The 14,040-nt window shown below is 37.7% G+C and overlaps 1 protein-coding gene across 8 annotated transcripts in view; it reads left to right on the top strand.

Moving 5' to 3' along the window:
- The first annotated feature begins 440 nt into the window (after positions 1–440).
- Positions 441–14,040, top strand: part of PHF6 (PHD finger protein 6) — a 38,152-nt gene continuing 24,552 nt past the window's right edge. For 2 of the 8 annotated variants that reach the window (XR_012160634.2, XM_073358496.2), the window contains exons 1-5: positions 442–632; positions 6,673–6,855; positions 7,076–7,177; positions 10,841–10,974; positions 11,251–11,294. Coding sequence is in view for 7 of the 8 variants with exons in the window: in XM_073358496.2 (XP_073214597.1) it covers positions 6,718–6,855; positions 7,076–7,177; positions 10,841–10,974; positions 11,251–11,294 (418 nt within the window). In the remaining variant the exon portion in view is untranslated. Of the gene's footprint in view, positions 633–1,007; positions 1,134–4,109; positions 4,195–5,917; positions 5,958–6,672; positions 6,856–7,075; positions 7,178–10,089; positions 10,344–10,840; positions 10,975–11,250; positions 11,295–14,040 lie in introns of those variants that run through there. The other 6 variants (XM_073358498.2, XM_073358499.1, XM_073358501.2 and 3 more) reach the window with 6 other exon arrangements.

Genomic DNA, 14,040 nt, shown 5'->3' with positions numbered 1-14,040 from the left:
AGGAAGAGCACAGCCCCTGCCCTGAGGCCCTAAGGGAGTCTGGTGGTGTGAGTGCCACAAGCAAGGCCCACCTCCGGTGCATGAGGGGACTAGGCGCTCCAGCCCTTCTGCAGAGCCAGCTCCGCCATGCGCACGCGCAGCCTCCCAACCTCCAGTTCATTCTACCCACAGCAGCCTTCAAAATGATCTGTACGCATGCGCGGGTCACCCTCCTTGTACCCAAAAGGCATTCTACGCACGCGCGGGTTCTCCATTTTCCCCATCCCCGCCAGCTGTCAGGGAGAGCTGCGCACGCGCGGGTTCCCTTGTGCGCGCGCTCCCCCCACCGCCCTCTCCGCAGCCGACGACTTCGGATGCTCGTGTGCGCCTGCGTGGCCACCGCAGGCCGCTCCGGGACCAGTTCTCCTCGGCCGCGCCTCGCAGCCTCGTGCACCAATCACGCGCCGGTTGGAACGCCGTGACGTCTTGGCGCCAGCGCGAAGACGTGCGTGCGTGCGTGCGGCGGCGGCGGCGGCGCAGCGTCCCCTGCCCCGAATGAAAGGGAAGGTCCCAGCGCGAGCGAGCGAGCGGTTCTGAGTGCCCAGCGGCGCGGGGCCCCCGAGTCCTTGTTCCCCGGCGCCCCGCCTACCTGGGTGAGTGAGCGAGCGAGCCTGCCTTGAGGGCGGCGCTGGCCCAGCCGCCTGCGGGCGGGTGGCGGGGGAGCCCCTGCCCGGCCCCTCCGCCTGAGGAGAGACCCCCCCCCAGCCCGCCCCGCCGAGCGCCCCTGCAGCTTGGGGGGGGCCGCCGGGGCTCAGGCCTGAGGCGCCGGCCTAACCGGGGAACAGCCGCCCAAGCCCGGCGGGGGGCTCGCCCTTCTGGAGGGGCGGACCCCAGCCCGTCCCGGGGTAGCGCCCGAAGGGCCCAGCGGTCCCCCCTGCGCCCGGTGGGATTCGTGCCCGTGTTGTAAGGGGAGCCCCAAAACTGGGGGCCATTTCCCTCCAAGCCTAGACTGTTCTCCCGTCTCTCAGGGCCCCCCCCCGTCTTCTCCTGGCGTTAATAATCCAGCTGGGAAGCGCCCCTGCCTTGCAGGGAGCCGTCGGGATCGATTTCCGCGTGAGAATCCCACCCCAGGGACACTGCAAGCTACGGCAGAGGTAATTCTCCCTTCTGAGAGGGGGGACCCCACTCAGCTGCCTGCCCCACCAAACTATTCAAGCCAGGGTTGAACCCTCCTCCTGTGAGGTGGATGCCCCGCATCATGGCTCGATCAAACCCTCCACGCCCCCTTCATGGGTGGGAATCCCAGACTTTCCTGAAAGTAAATCCAAATTATCTGCTGCAGGCTTGTTACACCAGCCTTCGGTGTTTTCGCTAGGTATGAGGTACATGGAAAATCTTCAAAAAGAAAAGGAGGACTTGTGGCACCTTAGAGGCTAACAAATCTTGTTTGCATATGCGTTAAAACCAAGATTTTCATGTGCTTAATGATTTTGGGTGCTCATTGTTCAAGTAGATACTTTAAAGAGGCTTGATTGGCAGGGGAACGGTAATCTGCATTTTCTGAAGATTAGGCCCCTTTAAAGTACTTCAGGTTGAGTACCCAGAATCACCAGTCACTTGTAAAAATACTTGCCTAAATATTTATTTTTTTTCATCTGAAAGTATCCAAAATCCCTTTTCTAACAAGTTTAAATGAAAAATGTCTAGGCATGTTTCTCTTGTGCTTGTCCCATGTCTCAAATTCTGTTACATGTTTTTTTAAAACAAAAACCCAAACAATCCTGTGTTTGCATAGCACCTCTAATCCTGAAGAATCCAGAGGTTTTAGCAAAACAATTAAACTTTACTGTAGAGAGCCTTGCATATAAACTGTAATCCAGTATTCTATGTAAGAAATAGCAAGCTTGGGCCTGACTTTAGCTAATAAATAGAGCATGAAGAAAAGCTCTTGAACTTCCTTTCTTATCTATCTTTTCCTCCCTCAGTGCTGAGTAATGTTTCATATATTGAGAAAGTGCCCTCCTTGTTTTTTCCTGAGAGATGTTGAGTATTGGAGAGACTAGATGGATGAGGGAATATCTTTTATTGGACCAGCTTCTGTTTGGCTGAGAGAGGCAAGATTTCAAGATACACAGAGCTCTTCCTCAGGTCTGGGAAAGGTACTCAGTGTCACAGCTAAATGCAAGATCGAACAGATAGTTTACTATAAGTCATTAGCATATATTCTAAGGGACCATTCAAGGCAAAGTGGCCTGTTAACATCCTTGAAGACATAGGACGAAAGGAGGGGTTAGTGAGTTCCAGATTGTTGTAATAAGTGGTAAATTGAGCGTCTTTATTAAGATAATGATTTTTAGTGTCTAGCCAAGTTATGAATTCAAGCTCCTAAACTCATATATTTTTTGCAAGATTTCATATGAGGACAAGGAGTATGCCTGTTAGTTGTGCATTTAGAATTAGTCCTATAGAAGATGGCAATAAAACTAGAGTGCAGGGCTTAACATAGTTTGTGTGAAAAACTCTTATAAAAATAAAAAAGATATCAAGAAGGAAAAGATGACCTTGAGTACTGTCTTAATATGCATCAAACTGCACAGATGAACAAATTCTGAAGAGAGAATTACAAAAAGAATCCTTTTTTGTAGCTGAGAATCTCTTATCACAGCTTTCATTTTTTCATGGTGTGTGTGTATAAAAACATCATCTTCTGTATTTTCACAGTATGCATCCGATGAAGTGAGCTCTAGCTCACAAAAGCTTATGCTCAAATAAATTGGTTAGTCTCTAAGGTGCCACAAGTACTCCGTTTTTTTTTCATTTTATAGGAGATTTTATTGTGAAATTAGGTACCCCTTTAGATAGGATCTTGGAAGATACTGACATGATTTTAGTATTGTATTGTCAGTACAGCTCCAAAAAAAAGACTCATTTGTCTCTTTTAAATAGGTTACTGTTACTGGTACAGATGTCCATAGTCAATGTTTCTATGATATAGCTCTGTTTACAGGGTTTATAGCATAATTGTAAATCTTGCTTCTGACTGAAACTTGGCGACTACTGTTTCAGTCCAATGATATGTGTACACGTCACATGTTTTTTTTTAAAAAAAAACAACCCAGTTTATAGTTTATTTTAAAAAGTGGATTGGAAGAATATTTTGCCGATTTTGAGTTGTGCCTGTTTTGGTCGAGTGAGAAGTAGGTTGGTGTTTAGTCAGTAATCTGGATTAGACATAAACTATTTTCAATAAGAAATTAAATGGCAAGATTTTAAATGTTTGCATTCAGGATGATGGATCTGTAATGTGGCAGGGCAATTGGTTCTAACTGTCTTCAGAAAATGTAAATTAGTTAAAATAGAGCTAAATATAAAGGTTTCTGCTCTTCTGAAATGCTGTCAGATACATTTGTTATTTGTAAGTAGTCTTATCGAAAATCTAAACCTAGCAATTTTTCTGTACTAAGTAGCTTACTCATTCTTAACCTATGTTAATATACATTCACTGCAAGCCATGGTGGTTTGTGATGTGAATTTATGAAAAAATATATACATGTGAACAGGATGCCATGTGCACCCTATGATATGAAGGAAAGAATTTCCAGTCCATACCAGATTGTCATAGGTGATGAAAATGCATTAATATACATCATGGGTGAACAAATGTAACTTAAAGTCAATAGTATGGATAAAATACTTCTGGTACTAATCAATTTCTTTTGCAAGCGTTAACAATGTATAAATAATGTACAAATGCCTAGGTATACAGAAAACACGTGCAAACAAAAAGCACAATTAGAGAGCGTTTTTAGGTTTCCTTTAAAAATGCTTTGGGAATAATCAAATCTGATTTTGATAGGAATGTGTTTCCTTTCTGACCTAATCTTTGCTTTTTAGTTGTACTTGCATTTTAAAAATATCTGTATTTGAATAATCATGCCAAAACACAATTTCAGCCAGTTAATTGCATCTTTTCATTGCTATGCTAACAGGGACCTGCTCAATGGAGCACACATTACCATCATTTTCTAAGTTGTAAAAAATACAAAATTACTTCAAGGAGTGAGGTAATATAAACAATGGTACATGCATACCCTATTAACCGTGTATCTTATTATATGTGTGTGTCTTAGATGCACTGTACAACATAATGCTGAAGGCCAAGTGACCTGTGAACATATTTCTTTATCAGTAACTTCCAAGAAGCAAAATATTAAAGTGAGCAATCATTTTGACTTTCGTGGTTATGAATTATTCAAATCTTCCAAAATCTTATAGTTTGCCATTCAGAGATTAAAAGGGAGAGTCTATTGATGTAGCAGCAGGAGTGATTGACATACCTAAAGCCAAATTCTCCATATGATTGTGTGTATAACTCCTGTTTTAGTCAATGGGACTTTGTGAACACACATCCAAGGACAGAATTTGACTTTAAATGTCTTAAGTTACTTTTATTAGGACTGTCATTGTTGTTGACACAAGAGTTAGTTCCTGAATAAGAAAATAAAGTAAGAAAAATTCAATGAAATCTGAAAAAAAAGAAAAGTCAAATTAAATCTAATCCACAGTGCATGCATATAGCCTCTTGTACGTGTGTGTATATATAACTACTGTAATATTAATTATCAAAACAGAAGTTGTTCTTGCATTTTAAATTGTTACAGTATTTCAGCCCATTATTGCATGATTTATGTGAAGCTTTTGAATGTGACCTAAGAACAAAAAATCTTTTTATATAGTTTCCTACTGTTCTTCTGAAGCCCTTTTCCCTGCTTCCAAAATCTCATTTAGATTTTAAAGAATTAAAGAACATTTTGGAAGTCTCTCTTTACTTTCTTCAAAAGCCAGCCATTCTTTCTGTTTAATAAATGGAGTGCAGAGTTATCTTATTTTGATTTCTCTTTAGAAGAATATAGTAAGTACTTTTTTGTGCTTAACGTTTAAGGGCTCTCTGTTGCCACTGCAAAAGGGTGTGACTCATTTATTCACATGGCACTCTTTTTGTGTGTAAATGAGCTAGATCTAGAATATGTGCATTCTTGTTACAAGTATGTCACCAATCTAGTATATTGCTTTATACTTAAAAATGGAAGTAAATGAAACAGTAAAAAGAACAAGCACTAGAGATAAGACATACATTTACATTTTGATATACGAATCTTGTATTAGCATGGCAAGAAAAAATGTTTTTAAATTATATCTATGAAAATTTGTGAATAACACCACATGAGAATTAAAAGGATCTTCATTAACTCTATTCTGTACAGAGGTATATAAACTTAAGTGTTCCTCCTATTTCTGTTATAAAAATAGGGAGTGATATTAGTGGCTAGGAAAGTGAGAAACTTGTAGCACTTTCAAGAACCATGCAGAGTTGGACTAGACAAATTTCACCAGTCAGTTGTACCATTGCAACTCAATCCTGACCTATGACGCCTCAGCCACTGTAGCCAAGGACCTCTTTTTAGCAGAAGTTCTGAACTATGTAATGGTCTTCCTGATTTAGATGGGCGTCTACTGGAGACGAAGGCTGAGAAACCCATATTCATTGCATATGTGACCAGAACGATACTGAGACCCAGATCTTCAAAGAGGAAAAGCAGTAAACAAGCATACTACTTAGGGTCTCTAAATTAGACCATTTAATTATATAAATTATAGCACGTTTGTTCCTTTAGAGATGTAAAGGTGAATGGACGCAAACCTCAACTTTAAAATGGGTCCAAAAAGTGTGTATTCTTGAATGTTTGGGCCCTAAAACATCCAATTTGTAATGAGATCCACATAGACAGATTCATGTATGAAGCCTCATTGAAGTGGATCCACCTATGTGAATCTCATTGCTGAACTGGGGCCTTGGTGTTGTATTTTTAACTGTTACTTTTTATGTTTTACAAGCATGTGATTTATGTGGAGTTTAATTTTAAATTACTTTTCTTAGGATAAGAACAGCTGTTGTCATGCACATATTAAGGATTAGGGTAAGATTGCGAAAAACAACCCTGGATCTTAAAGGGTTTCTATTACAGCATATTAGTCACAAATATTCACCTCTAAAACTTTGTTCGTGACTTTAACTAGCCACATTGTATCTGTGTAATACCTAAAATGGTAACATTTTATCTTCTCATCTCATAAGGACAGTTACTCATATTTGTAAAGCTGAAGATGAGTATTTTTAAATTCAATACTTATTAGTTTTTATGGATGGTAGCCCAGTTTTTTTTATTGCTGATTCTAAAGGAGTTCAGTAGAATGGGTTTTATTGTATGCTAAGGTAAAGCTCTCCCTGTGCAGTGTGCTTCTGGAATGAATGAATAAATGGAACGAGAGACAATATTGCATCAGGATTTCCTAAATGATTCCTGTACTAGTTATATTTTTCATTTTCCCCCTTCCCCTCCCCTCTCTCAGCCTTTACATTTGTATAAATTTTATTACTTCTCTTACTTTAGGGACCATTATATATCCTGTTGCCACATTCTTAAAGATTTTGGGAAATACGTCTTTTGCGATATACATGTTTGTTCATATATTATACTCTAGCTGTGTGTATGAGACAAATTATATTCCACTCTGAGACGTAGTAGATGTTTCAGGTATTTTAAGAGAAATGCAAAGTAACTTGAGTAAATATAATTTAAATTAATTTCAGCTGAAATTAACATCACTATGGGACATTCTTATTCCCTGTAGCATTTGTGAGGACTGAAGTGTCATTCTAAAGCCATTTTAAAAATCATGACAAGCTCAGTTGGACAGAAAAAAGGGTCTTCAAGGCAACGGAAGTGTGGTTTTTGTAGGTCTAATAAAGATAATGAATGTGGGCAATTACTGATGTCTGAAAACCAGAAGGTGGCAGCACATCACAAATGTATGGTAAGTAATGGAGGAAAAGGAAGTTTAAAGCTGTGAGTTTATTAACTGCGTTATGTAAATAAATGAAATCCTGAATAATTTCAGCCCACTTGTGGCAGTGGTATATAAGTTACTAATACCACTGTTTGTATTTTGAAATTGTTCCTTATTACAAATTATAATTATTCCATATTACGGGAAACCCTTTAAAATGAAGTTTTTGTTTTTACACAACTTGCAGCTATTTTCATCTGCATTGGTATCTTCACACTCTGATAATGAGAGTCTTGGTGGATTTTCTATTGAAGATGTTCAAAAGGAAATAAAAAGAGGCACTAAACTGGTAAGTCTGTAATTCTGCCTCTTGAAAATGGAAAAGTAGCATTTTCTTAACTTCTGCAAAGTATCTAATGAACTAATTCAGTGTACTACTGAACTTAGTTATTGTATCATATCTTTTTAAAAAAAAGATTTTCCCTTTGTCTGTGACCTCTAGTGTAATGGGTAATTAACCCGTGTGAGGAGTAATTAAGATAAAACTGGTCATGCATTTAAAAAAAAAGCGGGGGGGGGTAAATCTTAAAGAAAGGGTCGGGTGGTAGCTAGATGGGATAGCCACCAATAGGTGTGATCCCTTATTGAAATCAATAGGAGTTTTGCAGTTGATTTCAATAGGAACAGGACTGAGTTCTAAATGTCAAATGACTAACAGTGGGAAGTGTCTTAAAGCAATCAATTTGTTTTTTTATTTTAATCATAATGTGTATAGTCTAATTCAAATATATAAATAGGTTATTTTGGAGATTGTGGAATACTTTTGGAATTACTAAAAATGAACTGCAAATCTTAACATTTTCACTAGCACTGTACTTATGTTATCAACAAATAAAGATGGTTATAGTGAATGTGCCATAATTTTTCCAATCAAGTTTTAAAACTCATAAACAAAATAAACTACTTGTTCTTTTTAATGGGCTGCATACAAAGAGAAACCAGCATTTCTTAAATTTACTTTCCTATTTAATATTTTCAGACAGATTTCACAATGGAAGCACATTCCAGCAGGGCTTTGGAGCTGTGCACCAGCTCTGCTCCAGCTCCAGGCAAAAACCTGCTGCTCCGGAGCTGCTCCGTGGGCTCCGCTCCAAAGCCCTGCATTCCAGGGAGCTATGCAAGTGTAACACTGCTCCTTTACCAGCAGTTGGTTTCACTGCCAAAAACTGGCCTTTACTGCCAAGATACTTATTGCTTCGGTTTTTTTAATGATTTGATAGAGCCTTGGGATGCAGATTTTTCATGAGATGCACATACTGAAAACGAGTTTAATCATAGCCTCACCAAACTGCTATGGAGCTGTGTGATATGAAGGGCCGTTCGTTTGCAAGGCATTACTCAATTTTTAAGGCTGATTTCAGTTTGATATAAGAGCTAGGTATTATTACAATCATCTTTCTTAGCTGGGAGATGACTGCTTTTGCAAATATTTTCTAACAAGTGATATAGTATAACTAAAACAGTCCTTAAGCACTTTCAGTTTTTGGGACAGGGAGGTGTGTCTGGAAAGAGGTTCTACCAGGGATGCTTTATTTGGAGGTTGAAGTTACATGATGCACCTCATGCTACTTACAGCCTCATCACTAAACAGTACAGTACTTTGCTTAGTCTTTTTCAGTGTGGAGTTTTATTTGCTCTAATTATATTATGTGTTCATTGAGCTATAGCAGTTGGAGAGTATAGGTGTGATTGGAGATTTGATATTTATAAAGAGCAGTGTAGCATATGGCTATGTGGGCCAACAAGAAACTTCTTGACTATTAAGTCTTTTTTTAAATGGTTTTACAAGATTTGTATGTTTGGGATTCATGAGAATATAGATTTTTCTTTGTGCTTCTGAATCTTTTTTGTTCTATCAGTAACATGTTGGAAGAGGATGGATTCTTAAAGCACACCATCTAGCGAAACCAGGCACTTGAACTAGGTCCAAGTTTTATATGAAGAGGCTAAATGGTTTTGTCCTGATAAGCTTGAATGTGCACTCTTTCTTTAAACATTTTGTACTTAGTGATTGCTTTCCATTCTTGACTGCTCCTTTATAGGAGAAGCAGTAAAGCACTCAGTGTGGTTTTCCAAATCTAATAGTCATATTGGTAATTTTTACTAAATTCTGTTTGCTGGCAGGCAGAGTTTAAGTAGTTGTCCTATTTTGGTAGATGTTGCTACTTGAAGCTACTTCTGCATATTAAAGCAATGATGGGAGAAATGCAGAATATTTCTGGTGATAGTTGAGGGGTTAAGCTATAATGATAGGCCAGTAATATCAGCTTGTTATTTCCCAGTAAATGCACTGATCTGAGGTCATTATTACTTCTATTAGCTGTATGTGAGGAGAAACCCTTAAAATGTGGTCTCTTATTGTGCTTAGAACTTTTCATGTGCCTGATGTACCTAGAGAATTAAACATGTTACAAGCCAATCAGGTAATAAAAATCATTCCAACAAATTTAAAATTTATTCCAAAGGGAAATAGATCAATAAATCAATATAAAGGTTCTTCCAGTTTGTCATTTCACTAGAGAGATTTCACAGCTTATGTAAGAGTAAATTGTTTGTCTAACCTATTAAAATATATGAAAGAATTAAAATAGTGGATAAAAGGGAACTGATTAGTTTATTCTGAAAGTGTAAATACATTTTAATAAAGTTGCTCACAAGAAGTTACTTAGGAAACTTGAAATACAGAGGGTTGATTGAACACCTACCATGGATTTAAAAACTGATTAAGAGCAATGGAACAGTATGAATAGAGCTGGTTTTTCTCAATTTGTAGGGAGGTAAATAGCAGGATGATCCAAGATTCACTCCTTTTTTGTTTTGTTCAGTTAACTTTAACATTATGAAAGATGGGGTAAACTGTGGGGTTACAAAACTTGCTGGTGGCAGGTTTATTTAGGTTAGTTGAGACAAAGAAGAATTGGAAGAACTGTAGAAAGACCTGATAAGCAAGGCAGTTAGGCATGTTGGATGCGTGGGTAATTTTTCTCTTCGTAGCCTTATGCAAGGTAATGTATATTGTAAGGAACAATATATACTGATTATTTGCAGGGAAAAAATAAATATAGCTCAGTAAACATACCTCAGAATCAGTCAAACTCTAAGAGTTTGAGCAGTGTTAAGAAGCTAGAAAAATTATGATGAATATTAATGGCATTATATACATTGACTGTATGTTTTTCCCCTTTAATTCAACACATGAAGAAGGGCCATGAAGATGTTAGAAGCGTAAGAGGTATTTCTCAAATGAAAGAGTGCCTGTCCTTGGAAAAGGAAGAGTAAAGCAATTGCCCTCTATGTAGCCTTTTCTACAGCATAAAAACAAAGATGGTGGTATTAATACGATTGAGACATTCCTTTTGTGTACCATAGTGTCATGGAATATGACTGAAGCCAATTATTTGAAAAGAGGATTAGACATTTGTAGGGGGGAAAAGAGGCAGCTGCAGTTAACGAAGGTAAAATTTCAAGCATTCAGTCCTTATGCTTCAGGGAATAAACTGATTTGCCAGCTGAGGTCAGCAAGAAAGTCCCTTTTCTCTCCTTCTTTCATCGTATAATCCACAGTTGATCAGTGTTTGGTATAGCCCACTCTTGGAAGCATAACATCTAAGTGAAAAATTAAGTTTGTTCCAGCATGGCACTTCTTACTTAGCTAAAGTTATTGGATTATTTTCCACTGCATTAATAATTAAGATAAAATTATTATCTTACTGTTATATTTTATAACTGAGTAGCTGACACATCTGTCTCTCCTTTTAAAATTAATTTAAAATGACACTTGGGGAAAAATGTGGATAAAGACCGTATGACTAAATACATTGCTCTCAGTAATGCCATCTGTTTCGTGAGGAGGGGAGTTATTTTATGACTATTAGTTCCAATTATTTCCAAAGCCAAAAGTATTAAACTGCTGCTAGCATGAATTCTGTTTTTCTCTTCCTTTCTGTTATAGATGTGCTCTTTATGCCATTGTCCAGGAGCAACCATTGGTTGTGATGTGAAAACGTGTCACAAGACATATCACTACTACTGTGCATTACATGATAAAGCTCAAATAAGAGAGAAACCCTCACAAGGCATTTACATGTAACTACTATTTATCTACCATGTTTCTGCTTGTATTTATATTTCACTCTCTTTGTAAAACTATCATTGGGATACAAACATTTTGGGTTTTATAAAAAAGTTGTAATTGTGTACATTTTTAACTGCAGTCTAGCACACTGTTATATTAAACTCCATATTCACAAAGTTGGAACTGTAGAGTCTTGTAAATAGGGTAAAATGTACTGCTATTTAAATTAAACTAAATGAGCTCTAAATCATGACTTATCTGACAGCTTTCAACTACTTTGTTTATAGGATTTTATGCAGAAAACACAAGAAAACTACACGTAACTCTGAAGGTAAAACTATTCAATGTAATTCCCCCCCCCTTTTTTTTTTAAGAGATACTTTTATGTTTTCCACAATTTAAAATGCAATCAATGTTTTGGGCAAATTAGACTAGACTAGAATTAGATGCATTTCTGAAAGAATGAATCTAGAAGCTGAACACATATAGGGAATTAGCATATGATGTGATGCTAAAAGGTAGGCATCTGGTTTTTTAAAAAAAAAAACAAAAAACCCAGCTAAATCCCAGAATGCTCTGGAGTTCTGATACTCTGTCATAATAAAGATTCTGTGAAGGTAATGTGTTCCCTCTTGGGGAAGAGGGTCCCTTTTAGGAAGAATCTGATTTGTGTGTGCAGGTAAGTATTCTATATCTTAAATGCGTCAATTTTGTCAAGCAATGGCTAGATCTTACACTGTTTGTAAGAAAATCCTACAAAACCACAGTATTTCTTTTAACTGTTGCAAGGTTAAGCTTTAGGTCTTCCTTTCATAATACTCCTGATAATTTTTTCATAAATTAGAGAAGAGATCTGGTATTATGTATAAGGGGTTGTGATCAGATTACCCTTTGAAATGCTCCCTTTGGCTATTTGACCAATTGAGTTGATTAACACAAGTAATTGTATGAAAGCACTCACGCAACAGTCTCATAACTCAGGGGAGACTGTTGGAATGGGTGATGCAGTTGGGCAATGCATTAAAAATAGCTTTAATATGTTGTATGGTCTTTTGACATTCAAAACAATTTGCACAATTGTGTGGTGGTGGCTTTTGCCTTTTTTCTATTGTATTTGAATTTGGGTAAGTAGAAATTAATTTACCTTTGCATCTTTCGAAATTGAAATGTAACCTCAAATTGAAACAATGAAGAAATGCGTTACTGTGTCTTTTAGTGATATTTTTGTAAATGTCATTTGTTTCTGCCAAATGCATTTTATTTAGCATATACATATTATTTTGTGCCATTCATATTAAATAATTAGAGATTTGATTTAATCTCCCCCCAAATCTTTTTGCACAATGTAAATCAAACTCCAGGCTAAAACTGGATTTTTGTTATCCAGTTATACCTAAATATCATAGTGTGCTCTGCATGTAACGTGCACTGCACTATGACTTCTTTAACTAACAAGGCTTTATTTAAGGAGACTGGAGAAACAGCACAGAATTTGTGTTAATAGTTAATGGATTTTAAATAGACTAGATCCAGTTACTTTAGTGTAGTTTGGTATCTTAATTTCTGTTTTGGGGGTAAACAGTATTGTAGGATGAAAATTGTTATGGAAAGATTTTTGGAGTGAAGGACTAGACTAGTCTCTCATCTAAATAGTTATTTTAGACAGACACATAATGTACATATACTCGCTGTTGGCACACAGGTTTTTCAATAGATGGCAATAGCTAATTATGGTCCTAATCCTGCAAATTGTTCGATGGGAGTGGACCTCTGCTCCTTTGTGGAGCTCCTTGCAAGGCCAAGGTCTGTGCTAGTATTTGAGAGTCTGTAAGAGCTGTTTCTGCCTATTCTAGTATGTCACTCTTTACTGGGAGGAGCTCTGTATTTTAATATGGATATTTGTATTGGAAAGGACATGGAAAAAAATTATTGCAGAAGAGCAAGAGCTGTTTGTTCAAATATTAATGATTGCAGTTTTTTTAAAAATACAAAAGCAGTATTTTCTATAACAAACTTAAACCTCTTTTAAAAACCAAAGCTATCTGAGTTGTTGAAGACAAAAAACCCTATATATCTTGTTTAGATTTTCATTTTTCACTCCATTGAATTGAAATGGAAGATTTGGGCCAAAGTATTTATTTTGCCATAGTGTGTATGCTCTTTCTAGCTAGGGTCCCAAGTTTGAAAATCAGACTCTCTCTATTCTCAGGCTTCTGGGGACTGAGTATGCTATACTGACAAAACAGTAATATTGTTTATAGTTTGTATTTTGGTAGTGCCTACCAGGCATGGGGCCCATTTTCCTAGGCCATATACAAATGACCATAACAAAGCAAGCACATTTAGTCTCTGGCAAAGAAACACCTTACATCATTCTATAGTATGCTGCTAGATACTTATATCCTGAGAGATAGTTGCTGTGTCTTGAAAAGAATGAAAGATCAGGTGGTCCTCAGCACTCTGAGAAGGGGTTTACAGGATCTCCTGTTTCAGAGTAACAGCCGTGTTAGTCTGTATTCGCAAAAAGAAAAGGAGTACTTGTGGCACCTTAGAGACTGACCAATTTATTTGAGCATAAGCTTTCGTGAGCTACAGCTCACTTCATCCACAGTATGCATCCGATGAAGTGAGCTGTAGCTCACGAAAGCTTATGCTCAAATAAATTACGAATAAATTTATTATAATATGAATTATTATATTTATATGAATATAAATTTATGAATAAATAAATTTTAATTGAGCTTATGCTCAAATTGGTTAGTCTCTAAGGTGCCACAAGTACTCCTTTTCTTCACGGAAAAAGTGAGTGTCAAAGAGGGAGTTGAATGTATAGAGGGAAACTAGGGCTTGGCACACTAGAAAAGTAGAGAAGAGTAAGCAAATTGGACTGAATAATCAAATGCTGTTGTAACTTTTTTGTCATTTATTATTTTGTTTTCATGAATTCCACTCTTGGGTGGTTTGCAAACCAGAACAGTTGATGCTAATCTGTGGTCATGTGCCTCAGAGCTTATGTGTGGGGCACTGGGTCTGAAAGTCAGATGTGAAGGAAGGATATGAACCCTGCCCCTCGGGCT

The sequence above is a fragment of the Lepidochelys kempii genome, chromosome 9 (assembly GCF_965140285.1).
Source record: "Lepidochelys kempii isolate rLepKem1 chromosome 9, rLepKem1.hap1, whole genome shotgun sequence".
NCBI lineage: Eukaryota > Metazoa > Chordata > Testudines > Cheloniidae > Lepidochelys > Lepidochelys kempii.
The sequence above is the reverse complement of the archived record's forward strand: the minus strand, read 5'-3'. Positions and strand labels throughout refer to the sequence as shown.